Below are 25,589 nucleotides of genomic sequence, written 5' to 3'. Positions count from 1 at the left end.
TTCGAAACCCTGGGCTTGCCTGGTCAAGGCACATATGGAAGTTGATGCTTCCGGCTCCCCCCTTCTCTCTCTCTCCTTCCTAAAATAAATAAATAAATAAATAAAAAGTTTTTCAAAAGAGGGGATAGAAAGAGAGAGAATAAAAATATATAAAAAGGTGAAAAAAATAGATAAAAAGGTGGAATAAAAAAACATTAAATTAGAAAAAAGTTAAGAAATCTGGGAGTAGAGACAGATATAAGAAGACCAACATCCACTAAAAATGAGCAACCAATGGATGGAATAGAGAATGATGTGAGAAAATAATTAATGAAGTAATAGAAAAGTGTTCTTCTGACCTGAAGAAAGGGCTCAGTGAAACAACTGAAAGAGCTCACGGAGGGCTAAACAAGGAAAATGAAAAAAAAACACAGAATACCCAGACATGTACAAGAAATTTCTAAAACCCCAAGGTAAAAAGATTGTCCCGAGCTTCCAGAAAGAAAACAAAAACCAAGTTCCCTACAAAAATCAGACCACTCATAAACACTATAACCTAGAATATGAAACAATCCTTTCAAAGTTCAACTAATTAAAATGTGAAGTAGAATAAATAAGTTTTAAACATGTAAGGACTCATAATTTTCAGAAAACATCAATCATAAAAAAAATTTAGAACATACACCAGAGAAATTAAATGGAAATCCAAGAAAACAGATGACAAAGGCTATGAGAATAATATTAAACTGAGAAACAAAGTAAAACATATAGTTAGATTGAAATCACTGCTGGCAACTGGCTGAACAGTTCAAAGAAAGTTGTAAGAAAGCCGTTCTTTTAAAAGTAGAAACATAATATTAAAAACAATAAATAACAACCTGAAATGATAATCAGTAATTTCAATACATGAAAGATGGGGACAGGGAATGCAGCAGTAAGAAATGCTAAAAAGTGTTGGAGGCTGTGTAGAAAAAGGAATCCTCATTCACTGCTTGTGGGAATGTGAACTGGCATGGCCACTATGGAAAACAGTATGGCAGTTCCTCATAAACTTAAGAATAGACTTCTTGTGTGACCCAGCAATCCCTCTACCAGGTATCTACCTAAAACCCCAAAATCATCTGTTTGTAAAGACAAACACACCCCCATATCCACTGGAGCATTATTCATGGTGGCCAAGACATGGAAACAACCAAAGTGTCCTTCAATATAGAGGATAAAGAAGATGTGGTACATGTGTACAATGGAATACTACTTGGTCATAAGAAAAAATGAAATACTGCCATTTCCAACAACATGGATGGGCCTTGAGAATATTATGCTAAGCAAAATAAATCAGTCAGAAAAAGCTAAGAACTACAAGATTTCACTCACATGTGGGATATAAAACTGAAACTCAAAGACATAGACAAAAGCGGGGTGGTAACAAGAGAGAGGGTAAAGGGGACCCTGTATATGGTAACAGAAGATGGTTTGACTTTTGATGAAGGGCACACAACATCACATGCCATAGAGATGTACACCTGAAACCTGTGTGTTCCTGTGGACCAATGTTAACCCATTAAATTTAATTTCTAAAAAAAAGAAAACATTGCTAAAAATCTTAACCTCTTTTGGGAAGAGAAAAATAGTAGAATCAAATTCATCTTTAGTATTCAAAGAAAAATAGGAAGATTAAATTTCTTCTGAATTTAAGAATAACCAACAAAATATTTAAGATACTCTCCAAATAATGAAAGAGGAAAAAAGAGAAAAACAAAATTCAGTAAAACCAATGAAAAATCGGAAAGACAAAAGGAAATACCTACCATATGAACCAGACACTTCTAGGTATTTACCCAAGAGAAAAGAAAGCATATGTTCATACCAAGACCACAAATATTCATAGCAGCTTTATCTGTAATGGCCAAAAACTGAAAGCTATTCAAATGTTTAACAGGTAAATGTACAAATAAACTGGAGTAGATGTGCACAGTGGAATATTATTATTCAGCAATAAAGAGCCAAGGTGTTTGCCTGCCTCACGTTTTTGTACAGCTCATGAGCAAAGGATGGCTTTTACATTTCTAAATTTAAAAAAGATTAAAAAAAATCAAAAGAAAAATAATATTTTGTGAAAAATGAAAATTCTATGAAATCCATATTCCAGTACCCATAAAGTTTTATTGGAACACAACCATCCCTGCTCATTTATTTACATACTGTCTATGGCCGCTTTTACTCTACAATAGCAGAATTAAGTTGTCACAACAGAGACTAGATAGCCTGCAAAACCTATAATATTTAGTGTCTGACCATTATAGAATATTGTGCGGGATGCAGCTAAAGTAATAATTAAGAGAATTTTTCTAGCCTTCAAATTTGAAAATTAATTAGCTAAGCATCTATCTCAAGATGTTAAAAAAAGGAAATCAAAATAAGCCCATAAAAATAAGAAGAAAAATAGTAAATGTGAGAGAGCAGCAATTAATAAAAAATGAATTCACAATAGAAAAAAAAAAATCAGGCCCTGGCCAGTTGGCTAGTGGTAGAGCATAGGCCAGGCATGTGGATGTCCTGGGTTCGATTCCCAGTTAGGGCATGCAGGAGAAGCACCCATCCGCTACTCCACCCCTCTCTCTCTCTTCTCTTCCTTTTCTGTAGCCATGGCTCAATTAGAGTGAGTTGACCTTGAGTGCTGAGGATGGCTCCACAGCTTCTGCCTAAGGCACTAAAAAATGGCTCCAGTTTTAATGAAGCAAGGGCCCCAGATAGGCAGAGCATTGCCCCCTAGTGGGCTTGCCAGGTGGATCTCAGGGCACATGAAGGAGTCTGTCTTGCCTCCCCTCCTCTCACTAAAATTGTAAAGAGAGAAAGAGAGAGAGAGAGAGAGAGAAAATGAATGAATGAATCAGCAAGATTTGATTCTTTTCAAAGAGTAGTAAGATTCACTACTGGCAAAACTTAATCCCACTCAAAAAATGATAAGCAGCAAATAACTGATTAGGAATGAAATGCTAGAAACACTGAAGCTACGAAACAAATAATAAAATATTGTGAAAAACTTTATGGCAATAAATTTGAAAATTAGAGAAAATGGAAAATTTTTTACTCGGGAAATATATAATTTACCAAATATGACTCAAAAAGAAGTATACAATTTGCACTTTCCTATGGCCAACAAAAAAATTGAACTAATAGTTGAAATTCATCCTTTCAAACTTTAGGCCTCTACTGGCTTTATCAGTGAGGTCTTTGTAAATTCCTACTCTTTTACAAACTTATCCAGAGTATGGAAATATAAGAACTACACAAAACTAATTTCATAGAAGTAGACACAACTTTAATAACCTGAAAACTTGACAAGGGCCATAGAAAAAGGAGAATTATAAACATAGAAGAAAAATTGTATAAAAATATTACACCAAAGAACTAGATGTACTCAAAATACAATGTGTGACAGGCAAACTGTGTTTATTCTAGAAATGTAACTTTGAAAAATCAATCAATATATTTAATTATATTATCAGATTGAAGGAGCTACATATCAATGAATGCAAAAATAAGATTGAACATCTATTCCAGACTGAACAAATCAAAACAATCTCTTAGTAAAGAATAAAAATATATGGGAATACCCTTAATATTATAAAGAATATCTCAAAAAATACTGCAGAAAACTTCATACTTAACAATAAAACAGTGAAACGTTTCTCTTTGAGATCAGGCACAAGACAAGGGTACCTGCAATCACCATGGCTGTCCAGCAGTGAACTGGAGCTTAGATAACAAGAGCAATAATGCAAGAAAAAGAAAAGTAATGAAGGTTGAAAAAGAAGGCAAAATACTGTTATTTGCAAATGATGTGAGTGCAACATATAGAAATGATAATCTAGATCAATTATTATAATAAGAGTATAAGCAAGGTTGCTGGATACTTAATATACAAAAATCAACTGTATTTTTATATACCAGCAACAAGCCGGAAATGAAACGTTTTAAAAGGAGATAACACTGGCCCTGGCCAGTTGGCTCAGTCGTAGAGCGTCGGCCTGGCGTGCGGAAGTCCGGGGTTCGATTCCAGGCCAGGGCACACAGGAGAAGCGCCCATCTGCTTCTCCACCCTTCCCCCTCTCCTTCCTCTCTGTCTCTCTCTTCCTCTCCTGCAGCCAAGGCTCCATTGGAGCAAAGATGGCCCGGGTGCTGGGGATGGCTCCTTGGCCTCTGCCCCAGGCGCTAGAGTGGCTCTGGTCGCAACAGAGCGACGCCCAGGAGGGGCAGAGCGTCGCCCCCTGGTGGGCAGAGTGTCGCCCCCTGGTGGGCGTGCCGGGTGGATCTCGGTCGGGCACATGCGGGAGTCTGTCTGACTGTCTCTCCCCGTTTCCAGCTTCAGAAAAATACAAAAAAAAAAAAAAAAAAAAAGGAGATAACACTGATAGTAACATTAAAAAAAAAATAACACGTAGCCAGGAATAAATCTTATAAAGATATCAAAATCACTAGGGAAAATTTGCTTCAATGAACAATTAGGTATCCAGAAGGAAAAGCATGTTAATGAACCCATACCACAAACCACAGAAAAAAATCAATTCCAAAGGAATTAATGATCTTAATATAAAAGGGAGAATATAAAGAATGAGTTAGCCAAAGGAATGAGAGAGAAAAAAGCATAGATATATGCCTAAAATATGTCTGATATATTCTATTAAAAGGCTTTTCAAATGAATAAGAAAAAGATGGACATCCAGGGTAGTAGAGAGAGCAGTTGGTTCTTCTGACATCCCCCTTATGTTTTCAAAATTCATTAGCAGTATGTAAAAATTCAAATTATTACCTTATGTTTTGCCGTTCTTGATCAACATGTCTTATCTGTGATGCAAGCATTATTTTGTGAGCCTTAATTTCTTCAGTCCGTTCTTCCATAGCTGTGTGTAATTGCTGCTTTCTTTTTTCCAAGGTAAAAACTACTTCTGCTTTACTGTGAAGCATTTCACGAGTACGTTTAACTTCAAGTTTTAAAAAGTTATCTGTTATCATCAAATCCTATCAACATAAGAACATTGCCAAATAGTGAAATTATTGGTTTTATATCCAAACCAAAAATTTTTTTCTCTATCACAGCTACAAAAGTCAAACTTGAAAATATAACTTTTTCCAACTTGACCATTGACCAAGATATTAACTAGGATTAGGCTTAGATTGCTATCAGTCATGACTAGTTTTCCTCTTCTTTTCCTTCTTTCTTTCCTTTTCACCATAAAAAAAAAAAATTATGGCTATTGCAAGTCGTTTTACTAAAAAAGCAAAAGGAAAATGTTATTCCTAAAATAGAAATTAAAAATATCCTGAAAATATATAAAGCCTTATAGATGAGCATTTTTATATTCTAAACTAAATTTCACAAAATAATGTGTAAGTTTTTATTTAAAAAAAATTTCATCATGAGTAAAGTACAAATAAAGAGTACAGAGATAATTTTCAGAATAAAAAACCAAGAAACAAATACTCTAGAATATAAGCTTCAATTGGAGAAAAGATTACATCCTAAATTTCATATGTACCAAAACTAAATTTCAGATGAATGAAAAAACTTAACGCAAGAGATAAAACCAGTGCAGCTACTATATACAGGTAAACATTTGTTGGATTCTTAGTGTGACAAAGAAGTTTTATAGGTAAACATTTGTTTGATTCTTAGTGTGACAAATTTCTAAGCATAAAAATTATATAGAGAAAAAGCATTTAATGTTTGACTTTAAAAGTTTTTAATACTATTATAAAACTAAATATAGATTTAAAGACAATGGAAAAAATATTGGTACTATTTATGACAGAGTTAATATTTTTATACATAAATATCTTTTGCAGCCTGACCAGGCGGTGGCGCAGTGGATAGAGCATCAGACTGGGACACAGAGGACCCAGGTTCCAGGACCCGAAGTCGCCAGCATGAGCGTGGGCTCATCTGGTTTGAGCAAGGCTGCTGTAGCCCTGGGTCAAGGCACATATGAGGAAGCAATCAATGAACAATTAAGGTGCAGCAAAAAAAAAATTGATGCTTCTCATCTCTCTTCCTTCTTGTCTGTCTGTCCCTATCTATTCCTCTCTCTGTCTCTGTCACAAAATAAAATATAACTTTTGCAAAGTAATTAAAAAATATAAACCCCCTAATAGAAATATGGGCCAAGAACATAAACTAGAAATCCAAAAAGAGAAAGTATAGACCATAGTTCAATAAAAAATGTTTTAAACATTTTTATTTAAATACCTTAAATTATGCCTGACCTGTGGTGGCACAGTGGATAAAGCGTCAACCTGGAAACGCTGAGGTTGCTGGTTCAAAACCCTGGGTTTGCCTGGTCAAGGCACATATGGGAGTTGATGTTTCCTGCTCCTCCCCCCTTCTCTCTCTCTCTCTCTCTCTCTTCCCTCTCTCTAATGAATAAATAAAATCTTTAAAAAATAAATAAATAAATAAATAAATACCTTAAATTTTATGTTTAAACATAAAATGTTTCAAAATACCACCAATTTTAAAAATGCATATTAAAAACAATGAAATACCATGTTTGACCATCAAATCAATATCAATTTTATAAACTATAAGATCCAGCTTTAGTGGTGGTGAGTAAAATACTATAGAATGCTTACACACTGCTACAGAGAGTATTAATATGACCTTCTAGAAGACAATTTGGCTTAAAAATAGACACTGAGGCCCTGGCAGTTTGGCTCAGTGGAGAGCATCAGCCTGGCGTATGGAAGTCCTGGGTTTAATTCCTGGTCAGGGCACACAGGAGAAGTAACCATCTGCCTTTTCCTCACCCACCCCATCCCCGTTCTCTCTCTCTTCCTGTGTTGCAGCCAGCGGCTTGATTGGTTCAAGCATCATCCCTGGGCTCTGAGAATAGCTTGGTTGATTCAAGCATCATCGGCCCCAGATGGGGGTTGCCAGGTGGATCCAAGTCAGGGTGTTCGTGGGAGTCTGTCTATCTCCCCTCCTCTCACTTAAAAGAAATAGACACTGAAAATACTTATTCTTGTTGAACCTTAATTATATAGCTAGAAATCTATACTAAGGAACTGAACAACTGTGCAATGACATATGTGCATAAAACATGATAATACTGTCTAGCATAGCCAAACAGTGGAAACAAACACAAATCCAAAAAATAGGAGATGGCTAAATAAATTATAGTAACTTCATACAATGGATTATAGGAAGACTTCAAAAATATTTTTAAAGAATATTTAATGTTTCAGAAACATATACAGTATATTAAAAAATTTTAAATGCAATATATATGGGCAATTTTCTTTGAAACTTAAAGGAAATAATATACTTTAACACTGTTTATCTTGTGTATAGTGATTATAGTGACTTACTGTCTTCTTTATAATTTGCTGTATTTTTAAATTTTTCTATAATTAGTCTAAAACCATGTGTTTTTAAATATTATATATTCATGATTTTATTGTACCTTTTTAAAAGCTTTAGCTTTATTAAGTTCTTTCTCTGATCTGTCATTGAAAAGGGTTAGTTCATTTATTTTGACCGTGAGGGACTGTTTTTCATCACAAAGTTTGCTGTTTGATTTCTTGATAAAGAAAAGATCATTCTGTAAAAAAAAAATACATAAATATATTTTTAAATAACAATATTAAATATATACTATAAAACATCTTACATTAAATTATATGCTTCATTAGGTATTCATAATAATCAGATTTTTTAAAATTTTATTCGTCATGCCCTAACATCTCTAATATAACATACATGGATAGTCACATAAACTTTTTTTTTAATCTATTGATATTTTCAGTTTAGTATGTATGGTTATTTCTAACCCTGAATTCTTAGGTGATCACCATTTAAGAGAAGAAACGAGACAAGGAAGCCCAAGCTTTGGTTCAATACATTCACCTTCTAGAGTTCATTATTTCATTCAACCCAAGTCCCAGAAGGTAAAGACATTAACAGTGTGAGAAAGCATAGGGTCTTGATTAACAGTAAAAGCTCTGGAACCAGACGATAAAAATACCTACTTCCTTAGGCTGCTGTGAGAATTGAAGACATTATTTGCAAAGAGTATGCAGGTCGGCATTTGATATATAGAAAGCTCACATATTACTATTGTTATTGCTAGAGAGAAAAATGGTAAATAAGATCTAACTCCGTAAGATGCATAAATGGGCTGAACCTACACAAACACTAGTCTTCCAGCTTTCTCCAGTTTGTGTCCCTCCTCTCACCCTGAAGCCAGAACAAGGTTTGTGCTCTTAGTGCCCTCTGGGTGTCTAAAGCAAAAACTTTCTAGTTTCCAGATAAATCTCTCTGCTTCTCTCTCTCCTCTCTTTCTTCCTCACTTTCTCTCTAGCTAGCCTTCTTCCCTCTGCCTTTCTCATCGCCTGTATATCTCTGAAGTATCAAGACTTAGGGCAGCAGCAAGATAATACAATGATTTTTTTTTTCATAAATATGTGATTTCATAAAATTAATTTTAGAACAAAAAATTTAAATTTAAGGTGAATTTCAGCCAGAAGAAATTAGTTTTTGTTGTGAAAAATAAGACAGGGAATGCAAAATGACTTTTCAACCGGATGCTACTATTGAGAACAACCTTCATTAGAAAGGTAACTAGCTTTAATATCTTTAAAAATTCACTTGCATTTCTATTGATTTATTTATCTCTCTGTTAAAACCAGAGTTAGAATAGGGATAAGTACTAGCCAACTGCATAATGGACAGAGCCCCAGGGTAGATAAAGAGGGAACACTGGAACCATCAAAAGAGATACAACTCCAGCCAGGTTTAAGAAACATATTTAGATACACAGGCCACTTTCTCACGTTTCTACAGCATGAGTAGTCTCACACTCTGTATAATTAAAACAAAACCACTTACTGAGTACATGCTAAAAATCACTATGTTACGATCTAAAATTACTTCTAATTCTCCCAAATGCCCTAAGATAATATTACATTTTTTCCTATTTAATAGATTAGTAAACTAGGACTCAGAAGTGTTAAAACAGCAGTGGTATAACCTTGACTTTAAAACCAATTCTTTCTGACCCCAAAACATGTGCTCTTTTCTACTAAACCAAGGAAACAGTTAAAAAAAAACAGATATTTCATTAGACTATAAACTATTCCAAACCAAAATTTTATCATTATAAACTAAAAACTTGTTTAAAGTAAAAAATTTAATAGCTCCCTTTCTCCTTTGTTAGCCCTAAAGGAATTTGGGACAATTCTTCCAATAGCCATTAGAGGACACTCATCACTAGGCCTTCCCAGCTGTTTAAGAAACATTTAAACCCTTTGGAGTTCTCATCCATTCAGCTCCACTCTCTCACTCCCTAACACTTGCTCTCCAACTGTCACTTTGGTTTCATATTATAAAGGTTCCCCTAGCATGGGTTTTATATTAACATATTAATATACCTAAAGATTAAGAATATTTTCACTTTATTAACAAAATCGAGTTTTTTAAAATCTGTAACTAAGTAAATATTAGAATAATAGCAGTAGATGACCAATAAAAGAGCAGCTTTTTTAGATGCTCATCTTCTTTAGCTATTAGAGAAATGCAAATCAAAACGGCAATGAGATACCACCTCACACCTGTTCGATTAGCTGTTATTAGCAAGTCAGGTAACAGCAAATGTTGGAGAGGCTGTGGAGAAAAAGGAACCCTCATACACTGTTGGTGGGAATGTAAAGTAGTACAACCATTATGGAAGAAAGTATGGTGGTTCCTCAAAAAACTGAAAATAGAACTACCTTATGACCCAGCAATCCCTCTACTGGGTATATATCCCAAAAACTCAGAAACATTGATACGTAAAGACACATGCAGCCCCATGTTTATTGCAGCATTGTTCACAGTGGCCAGGACATGGAAACAACCAAAAAGCCCATCAATAGATGACTGGATAAAGAAGATGTGGCACATATACACTATGGAATACTACTCAGCCATAAGAAATGATGACATCGGAACATTTACAGCAAAATGGTGGGATCTTGATAACATGATACGAAGTGAAATAAGTAAATCAGAAAAAACCAGGAACTGTATTATTCCATACGTAGGTGGGACATAATAGTGAAACTAAGAGACATTTATAAGAGTGTGGTGGTTACGGGGGGGGGAGGGGGGAATGGGAGAGGGATAGGGGGTGGGGAGGGGCACAAAGAAAACAAGATAGAAGGTGACAGAGGACAATCTGACTTTGGGTGGTGGGTATGCAACATAATTGAACGACAAGATAACCTGGACTTGTTATCTTTGAATATATGTATCCTGATTTATTGATGTCACCCCATTAAAAAAATAAAATTATATATATAAAAAAAAAAGAGCAGCTTTTTTAAGAGGTTATTTCATACATAAAGGGCAATCAAGTTATTATGGCAGATGCATAAGAGAAAACTGGAATTCATCAATGTTTTAAATCATGAATTATTTAAGAGTATTTTGAAGTTACATGAACCAGGGATCAAATGTACTAGCTCCCCATATGCTAGTTGTGGAACTGTGGACAAGTTACTTAATCTGTAAGACAAGCAATAATAATATCTTCTCCACAAGATATGTAGAAGGATTAAATGAAATAAAATACTAAAGGCATGTGATATATTTAGCATATAGAAAATGCATAATCAGTGGTAATGATACATATTCATAGTCACATAGAAATATGGGTATCAGTTTACACATTTCTGTATATGTGGGTAGCTTGGCAATCATCTATGCAAAGTCAAGTCTTCGGAGCATGTTCCCTTAAACCAGAATGACTAATGTTTAGCACATCTGAAACATAGAAAGTATTCTGGATAAGTTACATGAAGCTTCTTGATCTGTGTTTCCAAAAGGCCAAACGTAGATTTTTTCTCTTCCAACATCTTTTTAAGTTCAACAATTTTTGTTTCAAGAGCTTGTTTTTCTTCTGAATTAATTTCTCCTTTTAATCGTGACATTCGGCGTTCCATTTGTTGAATGCGAAAATCCTGTCCCAGTTTTTAAAAATAAGTTAGTAAAGAAAAATGAATGGTGAAAACCATTTTTATAAATACAAAGACATAGTAAAGACTTTCTTATGAGTCAGCTTGGATGTCACCATTTACCAAAGTCACTTTAAGCATTCAGTAATTTACAGGATAAAATCCTTCTTACCCTAAAGAGAGAAACTGCATTCTACCCTTCAACAACCAGGTACAGACAAGTAATCGAAAAACATAAAAAGTCACATAGAGAGCTTTCTGTCATACTATCATGATGGCACCTCAGGTAAATCCACTGGATATATATGGACATAAATTTTTGAGAGTACATTTTTTAATGTGCAAAAAATAAATAAATTGCATAAAAAATTTATTTAGCAATAAATTGTTTATGGCTAACAATTTATAACTGTATATTCATAAATTGTTAGCCATAAAAGATTCAAAATCTCTAATGGATACTTTTTTAAATTATACTTTAGCATCTGTAATTTTGAGAAACTAAAAATATATTAGATGGGGAAATTAAGATGTATAAAGGAAGAACATTGAGAAATTAATAAAACAACATTATATTTATAATAGAAAAAAACATAGGCCCTGACCAGTTTGCTCAGTGGTAGAGCATCAACCCGGTGTGTGAAAGTCCTGGGTTCAATTCCTGGTCAGGGCACATAGGAGAAGCGACCATCTGCTTCTCCACCCATCCCCTTCCCCCTTTTCTCTCTCTGTCACTCTCTCTTTCCCTCAAGCAAGTTTGCCCCAGGCACTGAGGATGGCTCCTTGGCCTCACCTCAGGTGCTAAAATAGCTTGGTTGCCAAACAACAGAGCAGCAGCCCCAGAAGGACAGAGCATTGTCCAGTAGGGGGCTTGTTGAGTGGATCCTGGTCCGGGCGCGCGTAGGAGTCTGTCTCACTACTTCCCCGCCTCTCACTTAATAAAAAAAAGAAAAAGAAAAAACTAAAAAAATACTCTTGTTGTTTTAAAGATCTTATTTATTGATTTTAGAGAGAGAAGCGGGGTTGGGGGAGGAGTGGAAGTATCAACTTGTACTAGTTATTTTTCTTATGTGCCTTGACCAGACATTGCCAGGGTTTTGAACAGGCAACCTCAGCATTCCAGGTCCATGCTTTATCCACTGTACCACCACAGGTCAGGGGAAAAAACACTTTTAACCTAGTCTAGGGCAAGGGTAGTTAACCTTTTTATACCTACTGCCCACTTTTATATCTATTATGTTAGTAGTAAAATTTTCTAACCACCCACCGGTTCCACAGTAATGGTGATTTACAAAGTAGGAAAGTAACTTTACTTTATAAAATTTATAAAGCAGAGTTACAGCAAGTTAAAGCATATAATAATACTTACCAAGTACTTTATGTCAGATTTTTGTTAAGTTTGGCAGAATAAATCTTTATAAAACAACTTACTATAGTTAAATCTATCTTTTTATTTATACTTTGGTTGCTCCACTACCGCCCACCATGAAAGCTGGAACGCCCACTAGTGGGCGGTAGGGACCAGGTTGACTACCACTGGTCTAAGGGTTGTGATGGGAAAGTCTATGTCCGCACAACAAAGAATCAACATACAGTTTTTCTAGGCTTCAGATGTCCAACTCCTTCTTTTGTTTTACTCTATATTCAACTGCCCCAGGTTCCTTTAAAACACTGTTCTCCCTCACTAAAGTTGTCTATTCTTTTACTTGTTTGTTTCAGATTGAGAAAAAAATAGCATTTAAAGTTTTCCCACCCAATTCTGACCTATTATAATATCATATCTTCAATATCTGTCTATCTCTCTAAGAGTGCTCAGAAATCTTTGTTTTTTCCGAACATTGCAGTATATCTTGACCATCACAACTATAACAAATCAACATGGCAGATATTCATAAGAGTAACATCTACCTGATTGTACATAATTTCTTGCTGCTTCAAGGTTTCAAAATCCAGTTTCTGTAAATGTTGGTTGAGGTGCTTTAGAGATGACTGGGTTCCTTCAATTTCTGATATGGCAGCTTTTTCTTTCAATGTCTCACTCTGTAATTCCTGAACTTTCTTAAATAGCACACCTTTCAATATGTTCAATTGAACTTCCACTTCCTGGTGACAAGAATAGTGATTAGTGAAATTATAATACCTTAAAATATTTTATTTTATAAATAGTATAATTTAGGATATCCTAAATGAACCCTTCAAAATTTTAGCCCTTGAAGTATAAAGGCTTTCCACAATTTCAACAAATCCCCAGCATTTCTTGTAGTCTACTCTACTCCAGTAAACTAGAATAGTAGTTGTCTAGTCCTTTATCATGTGCTTTAATCTATCGTCTTATTTCTACCCCACCCTTGTTTAGAACTTGGCCATTCCTCTGGTTTCCTTAGAAAGTAAAATATACTTGAGATACACAGCATATAGGCTCACAAAGTTCACTACAGTTTTGAGGATGTCTCAGGGAGGAAATCATATCACCCAATCTCTCACCTTCTTTAGGGCACTATCTAGTGGTGAGCAGGTAAATGTTAACCACAAGCTGTCCAGTGGATGAGAGATTAAGAGGAAGAGGCTGATTTTCATAGTGTAAATATTCCCACAAAAGCCAATTTCAAGCTACTAAAATGATTCCACTGATGCAGAGTTAGGAAGAAATACACAGTAATAGACCATTATGCACTATTTCCACTATATCTAGTAGTGTTAAGTAACATTAAAAGCATAGATAATAGTAAATTAATTTGGAAGTAATGAGTGCTGAGTATTTATCACTTTTTATTATAATTTATTTAATTGTAAGTCTATATAATTTGATGTTTAATAGAAGCTATGTTTAGCAGCCTCCTTGCAAAATTCTGGAAAATGTAACTATCACTTCTTGTGAGCTGGCAGGGCTTGCCCTGACACACTCTTGGTGCCTCTTACACCTGCTGGCCAGTGGCCTCCCCCCTGTGCAGCCCTAGAGGAAACAGAAACCAACTCCCCATCTCCACTACTCCTTTATCAGGAGGCAGATCTGTCTTGACCTCAAGGCTTCACAATAAATGTATTCTAGGCTTCAAATAGATCTACTATTACTGATCTGTTGAAAATTATCACTTCAAAATGTTGAAATAATTTCCCTCTGTTCTCTTATACTTGGATTAGCTTATTTCCCTTTGGCAACCAAAGAACCTCAATATAAAATAACGAATGTCTGTGACTGGCGTATTTAGATTTTCACAAATCAAGAAATATAATCTGATATAACTATATAAAATGCATTATTTTTCAAACAATAGACAATTTTCACTCGGCTTAATACCTTCTCAAAGGTTGCCTAGCAGAGTGTTCTAGTCAGTGCCTAGAGATGAAAACACAGCATATCTCCAAAGGATATAGGGTTGGGATTTTTCCAAACAAAACAACGAAATCCAACAGCTACAAAAATCAAGATTATAAATATAACTGCTAGAGTACAACTGGTACACATGCTACAATCTTATGTTTTTCAAATTCAGCTATTTTCTTCAAAAATGTCATTAGTTTTTCATTCTGTCACCAAAAACTCTATTTCATATGAACTTTACAGTTTTTGTAGATTTTTGGTAAGTTTGAATACTGTTCCATCTACAGAAAATTATGCTCTCAGCAGGGAAAAATATCTTTTAAAAAAGTGTTATATGGTTTAGACTCAAATACTACACAAGTCAAGACTTCTGCATGACTTCATTACTCAGGAATTTTAAACATACAACACAGTGAGGAAGCTGTTTCTATCCAGATATGAGGGAAACCGTTCTTGACGTAAACTTTAGCAAATAGAGGATTTTGCCACCATCTTCAGCCACCCTTCTACTTACCCCTGTGAAAAAAAAACTGAAAGCAAGAAGTACTGCCTACAGTGCCAGGTCAAACAAGTCAGTTGGAAGTTTTCAAAGAGGAAATGGTGAACCAAACTTTTCCAGTTCTTCCAACATTGGCTTTAATGCTACCAACATGCTGAAGAGATTAAGGTAGAAGGGGGGAGGCCAGTAGAGTTAGTAAAGTGATAGTATTTATTTATTTATTTTTTTTCTTGCCAACTCTCTCACCACAACATTATTATTTTTGTTTGTTTTTGTTTTTTTTAATAAATTTTTATTAATGGTAATGGGATGACATTAATAAATCAGGGTACATATATTCATAGAAAACATGTCTAGGTTATTTTGTCATTAAATTATGTTGCATACTCCTCGCCCAAAGTCAGATTGTCCTTCGCCACCCTCTATCTAGTTCTCTGTGCCCCTCCCCCTCCCCCTAACTCTCCCCCTGTCCTCCCTCCCCCCACCCCTGGTAACCACCACACTCTTGTCCATGTCTCTTAGTCTCATTTTTATGTTCCACCAATGTATGGAATCATGTAGTTCTTGGTTTTTTCTGATTTACTTATTTCACTCCTTATAATCAAGATCCCACCATTTTGCTGTAAATGATCTGATGTCATCATTTCTTATGGCTGAGTAGTATTCCATAGTGTATATGTGCCACATCTTCTTTATCCAGTCTTCTATTGAAGGGCTTTTTGGTTGTTTCCATGTCTTGGACGTGAACAGTACTGCAATGAACATGGGGCTACATGTGTCTTCACGTATCAATGTTTTTGAGGTTTTGGGGTATATACCCAGTAGAGGGATTGCTGGGTCATAAGGTAGTTCTATTTGCAGTTTTTTGAGGAACCACCATACTTTCCTCCATAATGGTTGTACTACTTTACAGTCCCACCAACAGTGAATGAGGGTTCCTTTTTCTCCACAGCCTCTCCAACATTTGCTATTACCCGTCTTGTTGATAATAGCTAATCTAACAGGGGTGAGGTGGTATCTCATTGTAGTTTTGATTTGCATTTCCCTAATAACTAATGAAGCTGAGCATCTTTTCATATATCTGTTGGCCATTTGTATCTCTTCCTGGGAGAAGTGTCTATTCATGTCCTCTTCCCATTTTTTTATTTGATTGTTTGTTTGTTTGTTGTTGAGTTTTATGAGTTCTTTGTAAATTTTGGATATTAGGCCCTTATCTGAGCTGTTGTTTGAAAATATCAGTTCCCATTTAGTTGGCTGTCTGTTTATTTTGATATCACTTTCTCTTGCTGAGCAAAAACTTTTTATTCTGATGTAGTCCCATTCATTTATCTTTGCCTTCACTTCTCTTGCCATTGGAGTCAAGTTCATAAAGTGTTCTTTAAAACCCAGGTCCATGAGTTTAGTACCTATGTCTTCTTCTATGTACTTTATTGTTTCAGGTCTTATATTTAGGTCTTTGATCCATTTTGAATTAATTTTAGTACACGGGGACAGGCTGTAGTCGAGTTTCATTCTTTTGCATGTGGCTTTCCAGTTTTCCCAACACCATTTGTTGAAGAGGCTTTCTTTTCTCCATTGTGTGTTGTTGGCCCCTTTTTCAAAGATTATTTGACCATATATATGTGGTTTTATTTCTGGGCTTTCTATTCTGTTCCATTGGTCTGAGTGTCTATTTTTCTGCCAATACCATGCTGTTTTGATTATCGTGGCCCTATAATATAGTTTAAAGTCAGGTATTGTAATGCCCCCAGCTTCATTCTTTTTTCTTAGGATTGTTTTGGCTATTCGGGGTTTTTTATAGTTCCATATAATCTGATGATTTTTTGTTCCATTTCTTTAAAAAATCTCATAGGGATTTTGATGGGAATTGCATTAAATTTGTATATTGCTTTGGGTAATATGGCCATTTTGATTATATTTATTCTTCCTATCCAAGAACAAGGAATATTTTTCCATCTCATTGTATCTTTTTCGATTTCCCTTAACAATGCTTTGTAATTTTCATTATATAGGTCCTTTACATTCTTTGTTATGTTTATTCCTAGGTATTTTATTTTTTTTGTTGCAATCGTGAAGGGGATTATTTTTTTGAGTTCGTTTTCTAATATTTCATTGTTGGCATAGAGAAAGGCTATGGACTTCTGTATGTTAATTTTGTATCCTGCGACCTTACTGTATTGGTTTATTGTTTCTAATAATCTTTTTGTGGAGTCCTTCGGGTTTTCGATGTATAGGATCATATCATCAGCAAAAAGTGATACCTTTACTTCTTCTTTTCCGATATGGATGCCTTTTATTTCTTTGTCTTGTCTGATTGCTCTGGCCAGAACTTCAAGCACCACGTTAAATAAGAGTGGAGAGAGTAGACAACCCTGTCTTGTTCTTGATTTAAGGTAGAAAGTCCTCAGTTTTATGCCGTTTAAAATGATGTTGGCTGATGGTTTATCATATATGGCCTTTATCATGTTGAGATATTTTCCTTCTATACCCATTTTGTTGAGAGTCTTAAACATAAAATTGTGTTGTATTTTATCAAAAGCCTTTTCTGCATCTATTGATAAGATCATGTGGTTTTTGTTCTTTGTTTTGTTGATATGGTGTATTACGTTAACCGTTTTGCGTATGTTGAACCATCCTTGAGATTCTGGGATGAATCCCACTTGATCATGATGTATTATTTTTTTAATATGTTGCTGTATTCGGTTTGCCAGTATTTTGTTTAGAATTTTAGCATCTGTATTCATTAGAGATATTGGTCTGTAGTTTTCTTTCTTTGTGCCATCCTTGCCAGGTTTTGGTATGAGGGTTATGTTGGCCTCATAAAATGTGTTTGGAAGTATTGCTTCTTCTTCAATTTTTTGGAAGACTTTAAGTAGAATAGGAACCAAGTCTTCTTTGAATGTTTGATAGAATTCACTAGTATAACCGTCTGGGCCTGGACTTTTATTTTTGGGGAGGTTTTTAATAGTTTTTTCTATTTCCTCCCTGCTGATTGGTCTGTTTAGGCTTTCTGCTTCTTCATGACTCAGTCTAGGAAGGTTGTATTGTTCTAGGAATTTATCCATTTCTTCTAGATTGTTGTATTTGGTGGCATATAATTTTTCATAGTATTCTACAATAATTCTTTGTATATCTATGATGTCTGTGGTGATCTCTCCTCTTTCATTTTGGATTTTATTTATTTGAGTCCTGTGCCTTTTTTCCTTGGTGAGTCTTGCCAAGGGTTGGTCAATTTTGTTGATCTTTTCAAAGAACCAGCTCCTTGTTTTATTGATTTTTTCTATAGTTTTTCTGTTCTCTATTTCATTTATTTCTGCTCTGATTTTTATTATCTCCTTTCTTCGACTGGTTTTGGGTTGTCTTTGTTCTTCTTTTTCTAGTTCCTTAAGGTGTGAAGTTAAGTGGTTTACTTCGGCTCTCTCTCGTTTGTTCATATAGGCCTGAAGTGATATGAACTTTCCTCTTATTACTGCTTTTGCTGCATCCCAGAGATTCTGGTATGTCGTATTTTCATTTTCATTTGTCTGTATATATCTTTTGATCTCTGCGCTTATTTCTTCTTTGACCCATACATTTTTTAGAAGTATGTTGTTTAGTTTCGACATTTTTGTGGGTTTTCCCCCCTCTTTTTTGCAGTTGAATTCTAGTTTCAAGGCTTTATGATCAGAAAATATGCTTGGTACAATTTCAATTTTTCTAAATTTGCTGATATTGTCTTTGTGGCCCAACATATGGTCAATTCTTGAGAATGTTCCATGTACACTACAGAAAAATGTATACTTTGTCGCTTTGGGATGAAGTGTCCTGTAGATGTCTATCATATCCAGGTGTTCTAGTATTTCGTTTAAGGCCACTATCTCTTTATTGATTCTCTGTTTGGATGACCGATCTAGAGCCGTCAGCGGAGTATTGAGGTCTCTAAGTATGATTGTATTTTTGTTAGTTTTTGTTTTAAGGTCAATAAGTAGCTGTCTTATATATTTTGGTGCTCCTTGGTTTGGTGCATATATATTAAGGATTGTTATGTCTTCTTGATTCAGTGTCCCCTTAATCATTATGAAATGACCATTTTTGTCTCTGAGTACTTTTTCTGTCTTGTAGTCAGCATTATCAGATATGAGTATTGCTACACCTGCTTTTTTTTGGGTGTTGTTTGCTTGGAGTATTGTTTTCCAGCCTTTCACTTTGAATTTGTTTTTATCCTTGTTGCTTAGATGTGTTTCTTGTAGGCAGCATATAGTTGGATTTTCTTTTTTAATCCATTCTGCTACTCTGTGTCTTTTTATTGGTAAGTTTAATCCATTTACATTTAGTGTAATTATTGACACTTGTGGGTTTCCTACTGCCATTTTATAAATTGCTTTCTGTTAGTTTTGTATCTAGTTTGATTCTTCTCTTTTGTTTTTCTATCATTTGTTTTTGTTTGTTTGTGTTCCATACTTCTTTCCTCTGTTGCTACCTTTTTTAAGTCAAGTGTTTTTGTGGTGGTTTTTTCTAGGGTGGTTACCATTAAGTAATGAAAAGGGTACCTACCATATTCATTGTAGTACCCTATCTTATAAGTATTTCTGCACTTCATCGTCCTTTGCTACTGTTAATCTCCATCCTCTCCCCCCTTTTTTTCCTTTGTTGTCACAGTTTAAGTTTGGTTTTATTGTGTTCTTGGTGGACCTGTTACTTGTGGTGTTGTTTTCTTTTGTTCTTTGAATCTGGTTGGAAAACCCCCTTTAGTATTTCCTGGAGTGGGGGCTTTCTGTTGATAAATTCTCTCATCTTTTCTGTATTTGTGAATGTTTTTATATCTCCTTCATACTTGAAGGATAGCTTTGATGGGTATAGTATTCTTGGCTGAAAGTTCCTCTCTTTCAGGGCTTTAAATATTGGGGTCCACTCTCTTCTAGCTTGTAGAGTTTCTGCTGAGAAATCTGATGATAATCTAATAGGCCTTCCTTTATATGTTGTACTCTTCTTTTCCCTGGCTGCCTTGAGAATTTTTTCTTTGTCATTGGTTTGTGTCATCTTTATTATGATGTGCCTTGGAGTGGGTTTGTTGGGGTTAAGAAAACTCGGTGTTCTGTTTGCTTCTTGAATTGAGGCTTTAGTTCTTTCCACAGGCTTGGGAAGTTCTCGTCTATTATTTGTTTGAGTATATTCTCCATTCCATTTTCTTTCTCTTCTCCCTCTGATATACCTATTATTCTTATGTTATTCTTTCTGATGGAGTCAGACAATTCCTGTAGGGCTTTCTCGTTTTTTATTATTTTTGAGTCTCTTTCTTCTTCTCTCTGTTGTGCCTCAAGTTGTTTGTCTTCTATTTCACTAATCCTATCTTCAATCTGGGCTGTTCTGCTAGCTAAGCTTGTTACCTCGTTTTTCAGCTCGTGAATTGAGTTTTTCATTTCTGTTTGATTTGTTTTTATAGTTTCAATTTCCTTGGTAATATATTCTTTGTGTTCATTGAGTTGTTTTCTGATCTCCCTATATTGCCTTTCTGTGTTTTCTTGTAAATCTCTGAGTATTTTTAAGATTTCTATTTTAAATTCTCTGTCATTTAGCTCCAAGGCTTCCAATATGTTAAGTCTTTTCTCCATAGATTTTTCCACATCTATTTGTGTTCCCTCTCTTTCTTTTGTATCCATAATATTCGATTTCCTCTTTCTTATTGGCATCTGAGGGTGGTCTTGTTGATAGCACTAATTAGAATTAATAAAGAGTAAAAAGTAAAAAAAAAAAAAAAAAAAAAAAAAAAAAAAAAGGTAAAACACCCCACAAAAAAAAAACAGTAATAATTTATTATTTCCCCCTTTTTTTCTTTCTTCTCTTTCCCTCCTCTCCCCTCCTCAGGGAAATATCGTGCCTATAATGGAGGGCCTGATTTGGGATGAAGAGTTCAAGGGGCAAAAAAAAGGGGAGTAGGGACCTACTAAATGCAAAAAAAAAAAAAAAAGGAAGAAAATCTTAGACAAGCATAAGATGATTTGCTTGTGAGTGATGGTCAACTAAGAGATATAATGAGAGGGTAAGAGGGAACCAGAAAAAAGGACAAAAAAAGGAATAATAAAGAAGAAAAAAATAAAAATAATAAGTAAAAATCTGTTGTATTAAGTGGAGCGAAGACTAATTACAATGGAGACCTTAGGTTGGGAGGACCCAAAATGCCACAAAAATAAACAAACAAGAAAAAAACAAAAACAAAAGCGAAAAAGAAAAATAAAGCCAAAAAAAAGCCTTGAGTCCCAAATTAACTAATTTGTTCGTGATTGAGGATTAAATGGGAGGAAAGTAAAACGATAAAAAAAAAAACGAATAGAAAGGAAAAAATAAGAAAAAGAGAAAAACGAAGGAAGAAATAAAAAAGGAAGAGAAAAAAACAAGATAAAGCAAAACAATAAAAAACAAAAGAGGAGAGAGTGAGAGTTAAGTGTTTTGGAGTATAACCTTAAAGGAGGGTGAGGATGAAGAAGAGAAATAAAATGTAACACTTATGGGTAGTGTAGTTCAAGAAAAGGGAAGCATAAGATGGGCAGAGAATAGAAGGACCGAGGTGGAGGAAATAAAGGCAATAAGATAGAAGAAACAAACAACAACAAAACAAAAAAAAAATTAGTGGAACAAGTTGTAAAGTCTGTGGATTTTTCTTGATTTTGAGATGTTAACTTCTTCCTTTTTCTTTTCTCTCCCTCTTCCTGGTCGGTGACTCTGTACCCCAGGCTCTGCCCCTGTGTCACACTTAGGTAGGGATTTGCAGTTGATGGGATTCTATGGCAATGTCATATAATTGGCTTTAGTCTTGCTGGTAGTCAAGGCTTGTTGGCGTTTGCAGGGTCCAACGATGAGAGAGTTTGCTTTCCTGGATTCTCTCTCCTAGTCCCCCCTTCCTGAATTAGCAGCCTGGTGATCCAGCTATAAGGCTGCAACTGCTTCTGCCTGGGGAGTAAGAGGCTCAAAGATCTGGGAAATCCCCACTCTATCCCCACTCAGTGCAAGGCTTTGGGAAAGGCTCTGGGAGTCAGGGCCTCCAGTGTATTCAGGCGGGGGTGGGAGTCAATTGTGGTCAAGGTGACTGTTCAGCGCCTAGCATTCAGTTGGACCTCTCAACCCAGGCTTTCCACACTTTGTAGCCTGTTTTGGCTGGGAAGAAGAGGCACTAATCTCTGCTTGCGACTAGTGTAGTATAGATCTTATTATCTGCCAAGTCCTTCTTGTTAGCGTTTATCCCTGAATATGGAGGCTCTATCAATCAGAAGTTGCCCCCGCCCCTTTAGCGAGAGGCATTAAAAAATATCACGCCTCTTGTCTTGGGTCGCTGAACTGAGAGAGATCTTATCAATTAGAACCGAGGGTGCGCAGATTTCATGGGTTAAGCTAATTTCAGTGATTGGGTCGCAGCTGTGCTCCCGAAGGTATTTCAGGCTGCCTGCGCGCGCCCCTCCCCCAATGCTTGATTGTTAGCTTGAATGGCTGGGTGAGGTGCCCCGCCCACGGAGAGAATCTCCCAAGTAGGGAATACCGCCCTGGGGCCTCTCCCGCTCCCCCCGCTGCTGGCGGCTGGGGCTCACCGGGCGCAGGATGATGGGGCACCCTGGGTGTGCGGGACAGCAGGGCGCTCTGGGCCCGTGGAATGCCCAGGGTACACGCGCGAATGGGGTGCTCCGGGCACCGGTGGCTGGCGACTCTCACTCGCAGTGCGCGGGCCTGCTGGGAACGTTAGCGGTGCTCGCTCTGCAACTGGACCGGGCGCGCGCCAGCGGCTGCTCGCCGCTCCGGAGTGTGGGCGGTACTCGCTCTGCAACCGAACCGGGCGCGCGCCTGCGGCTGCTCGCGGCGGCTGCTCGCGGCGGCTGCTCGCGGCTCCCGAGTGTGGGCTGACTCACCCCAGGCGCACTCCCTCGCGGCTTAAATGAACGTCCCTGCGGTAGCTTCCTCCACACCCTCGTCTCTCAGATTCAAGTGATAACAGTCCTTTCGCTTTCAGTTTGTGTGGAACTCCGGAATGCTCCGAGGATAAATTTTCCTGTTTCTAGTTGATAACTTTGTTGTGATTTTGGGGAGATCTGTCGGACGCGCTGCTCACGGCGCCATTTCCGTCAAGTGATAGTATTTAAAAGCCCGTTTACTGATAAGTGATACCAGACTATATGAGGCTAGAAAAGATAGTAGCAGATGATAAAGATATACAGGTAGTGAGGTAGTGAATGTAGACCAGTGGGGGGAATTTGATCACAAACAAAAAGATGATAATCATGGAGAAACCAGTTATAAAACAAGGCCTTTTCAAGGTACGTTTGCAATATAATAACATATATATATATATATATATATACCACTATATATGTATATAGAGATGACAAGCAGGGGCATGGACACAGCAGGCATTGGGAGGGCATGGAATCTAAGGTGCAGGGGATACTTTTAAAAGAAGACATCAAAATTAAAAGCTGAAAGTGGAGCAGATGGCGAATTAGATGCTTAAGAAGAGAGCAGATCACCAAGAGTCTCAGAAGCAATAAAAAGAGGACCAACAGTGCTAATTACAAATGCGATCACACCAGAAAGCAGAGCCTCTTAAAAAACCTTCTACTCTTCTGATCTCAAATTTAATTAATTCACTATTGGTAAATTTTCCGTGATTTTTCAAAATTGGAACTCAACTTTACCTTTGCACCTTTCTCCTCCTCCCTTAGCATATCCTCCAAATTGGTAGCTTTCTCTTCTGCTGACATAGTTTTCTCAGTTATCTCCTTTAATTTGTCTTTTGCAATTTCATTACAATTTTTAATTTTGTGTAATCTAGAGAGGGTTTATGAGGAAAAAAAAAAGAAAACATGGCTAAAGGTATGTAAACAGACAAGGAATACTTTGTCCTCTGATTTCTTCATATAACTTGAAGGCTTCTTTTACCATAAACATTTTTATTACCAACATATATATAGTAGGCCATAAAAATATTATTGTTCCTGAGTCTTTGTGATGAAAATCCTGGGAAATTTTTTAATTTAGTAATTTAGTAGCTGTAATTTTATAGTTATTTAATACAACTTTTTTATTTTTCTAAAAATATTTAAAAACTATAAATATATTTAAATATCTTCTTTCTTACCTTGTTTTTTCTTCATGAATATCCTTCTTTATTTTGGAAATATTTTTCTTCATTGCTTCATCTTCAGTGGAACTTCTATTCACAGCGGTTTTTAAAGAATCCAGCTATTTGTTAGTTAACAGACAGAAATTATATATTTACTTTATCTTTTATAAATCAACTTCATTTGAGAACAAAAAGTTCTATTTGGAACACTTTAATTTCTAACATTCATCACTCTTATAAACACAGTAATCATAATGCTGTAATACATATTAATGGTTTTTCTTTTTGATCCAATATTAAGTTTTAAATGACTTGTATAATACTGGCAAATTATGCAGACCCACATAGAGGTGTTTAAAATACATTAGAGCAAAACTTCACAACGTTGGATTTGACAATGATTTCTTGGATGCGACACCACAAGCTCAGGGAACAATAAAAAAATAAACAACTTGGACTTCATCAAAATTAAAAACTTTTATGAATCAAAAGACAGTATCAACACAGTAAAAAGGCAATCCACAGAATAGGAGAAAATTTGCAAATCAATATATGATAAGGAATTAATATCCAGAATGTATGAAGATCTTCTAAAACTCGGCAACAACAAAAATTCAAAACTAGGAAAAGAGCCTGAATACACATTTCTCCAGAGAGGATATACAAATGACCGATAAGCATATGAAAAGATACTCAACATCCTTAACCATTAGGAAAATGCAAATCAAAACTAGAATAAAATTCTATCTCACACCTAGTAGGATGGCTACTATCAAAAAAGAAAAAGAAAAAAAAAAGTATTGGTGAGGATATGGAGAAATTAACTCTCTTGGTACACCTACTGTGGAAAACAGTATGGCAGTTCCTCAAAAAATTAAAAATAGAATGACCATGTTACTCAGTAATTCTAAGGTAATTATATCCCCATTTTCATAGACACATTATTCATAATAATTAAAACATGGAACAACCAAAGGGTCCATGAACAGAAGACTGAATAAGCAAAATTTGGTGTACGCATACAATGGAATAGTATCCCAAAAGGATAATAAAAAGGAAATTTTGAGATATGCTACAATATGGATAAATTTTCAGCACATTATACTAAGTGAAATAAGCCAGTCACAAAATGCTGCATGATCCACTTACATGATGTACTTAGAAGAGTCAAAATCATAGTGGCAAAGTAGAATGGTAGTTACTGATAGGAGGGACAAAGGTGGAGTTATTGATTAATGAGTAAAGAGTTTCAATTTTTTTTAAAGATTTTATTTATTCATTTTAGAGAGAAGAGACTGGGAGAGAGAAGGAGGGAGGAGCAGGAAGCATCAACTCCCATATGTGCCTTGACCAGGCAAACCCAGGGTCTCGAACTGGCAATGTCAGCATTCCAGGTCCATGCTTCATCCACTGTGCCACCACAGGTCAGGACAGAGTTTCAATTTTATAAGGAAAAAAAAGTTAAGGTAGATGGATGGTGTGATGGTAGTACAACACTAGGAATAAACTAACTACCAGTGAACCGTACATTTCAGTGGTTAAGATGGTTAATCATATGTGTGTATTTTACCACAATTTTTAAAAATTGGAGAAAAGAAATAAATGAAATACTGCTATGTGCTACAACATGAATAAACCTCGAAAATATTATTTAAATAAAAGAATCCAGACACAAAAGGCCCCATATTACATGACTTCATTTAAATGAAATATCC

At 35.8% G+C, this 25,589-nt stretch overlaps 1 protein-coding gene across 1 annotated transcript in view; it reads right to left on the bottom strand.

Annotated features, from left to right (window-relative positions):
* The window catches only part of CCDC39 (coiled-coil domain 39 molecular ruler complex subunit), a 62,008-nt gene that overhangs the window by 14,702 nt on the left and 21,717 nt on the right, over positions 1 to 25,589 (bottom strand). Inside the window, exons 8-13 of the mRNA XM_066347608.1 lie at positions 23,890 to 23,993; positions 23,447 to 23,579; positions 12,877 to 13,071; positions 10,810 to 10,974; positions 7,440 to 7,577; positions 4,793 to 5,001 (exon numbers count right to left, since the gene is read on the bottom strand). Coding sequence (XP_066203705.1) covers positions 4,793 to 5,001; positions 7,440 to 7,577; positions 10,810 to 10,974; positions 12,877 to 13,071; positions 23,447 to 23,579; positions 23,890 to 23,993 — 944 coding nt within the window. The remainder of the gene's footprint in view (positions 1 to 4,792; positions 5,002 to 7,439; positions 7,578 to 10,809; positions 10,975 to 12,876; positions 13,072 to 23,446; positions 23,580 to 23,889; positions 23,994 to 25,589) is intronic.

The sequence above is a fragment of the Saccopteryx leptura genome, chromosome 8, assembly GCF_036850995.1.
Source record: "Saccopteryx leptura isolate mSacLep1 chromosome 8, mSacLep1_pri_phased_curated, whole genome shotgun sequence".
NCBI lineage: Eukaryota > Metazoa > Chordata > Mammalia > Chiroptera > Emballonuridae > Saccopteryx > Saccopteryx leptura.
This window is presented reverse-complemented; position numbering and strand designations above follow the sequence as displayed.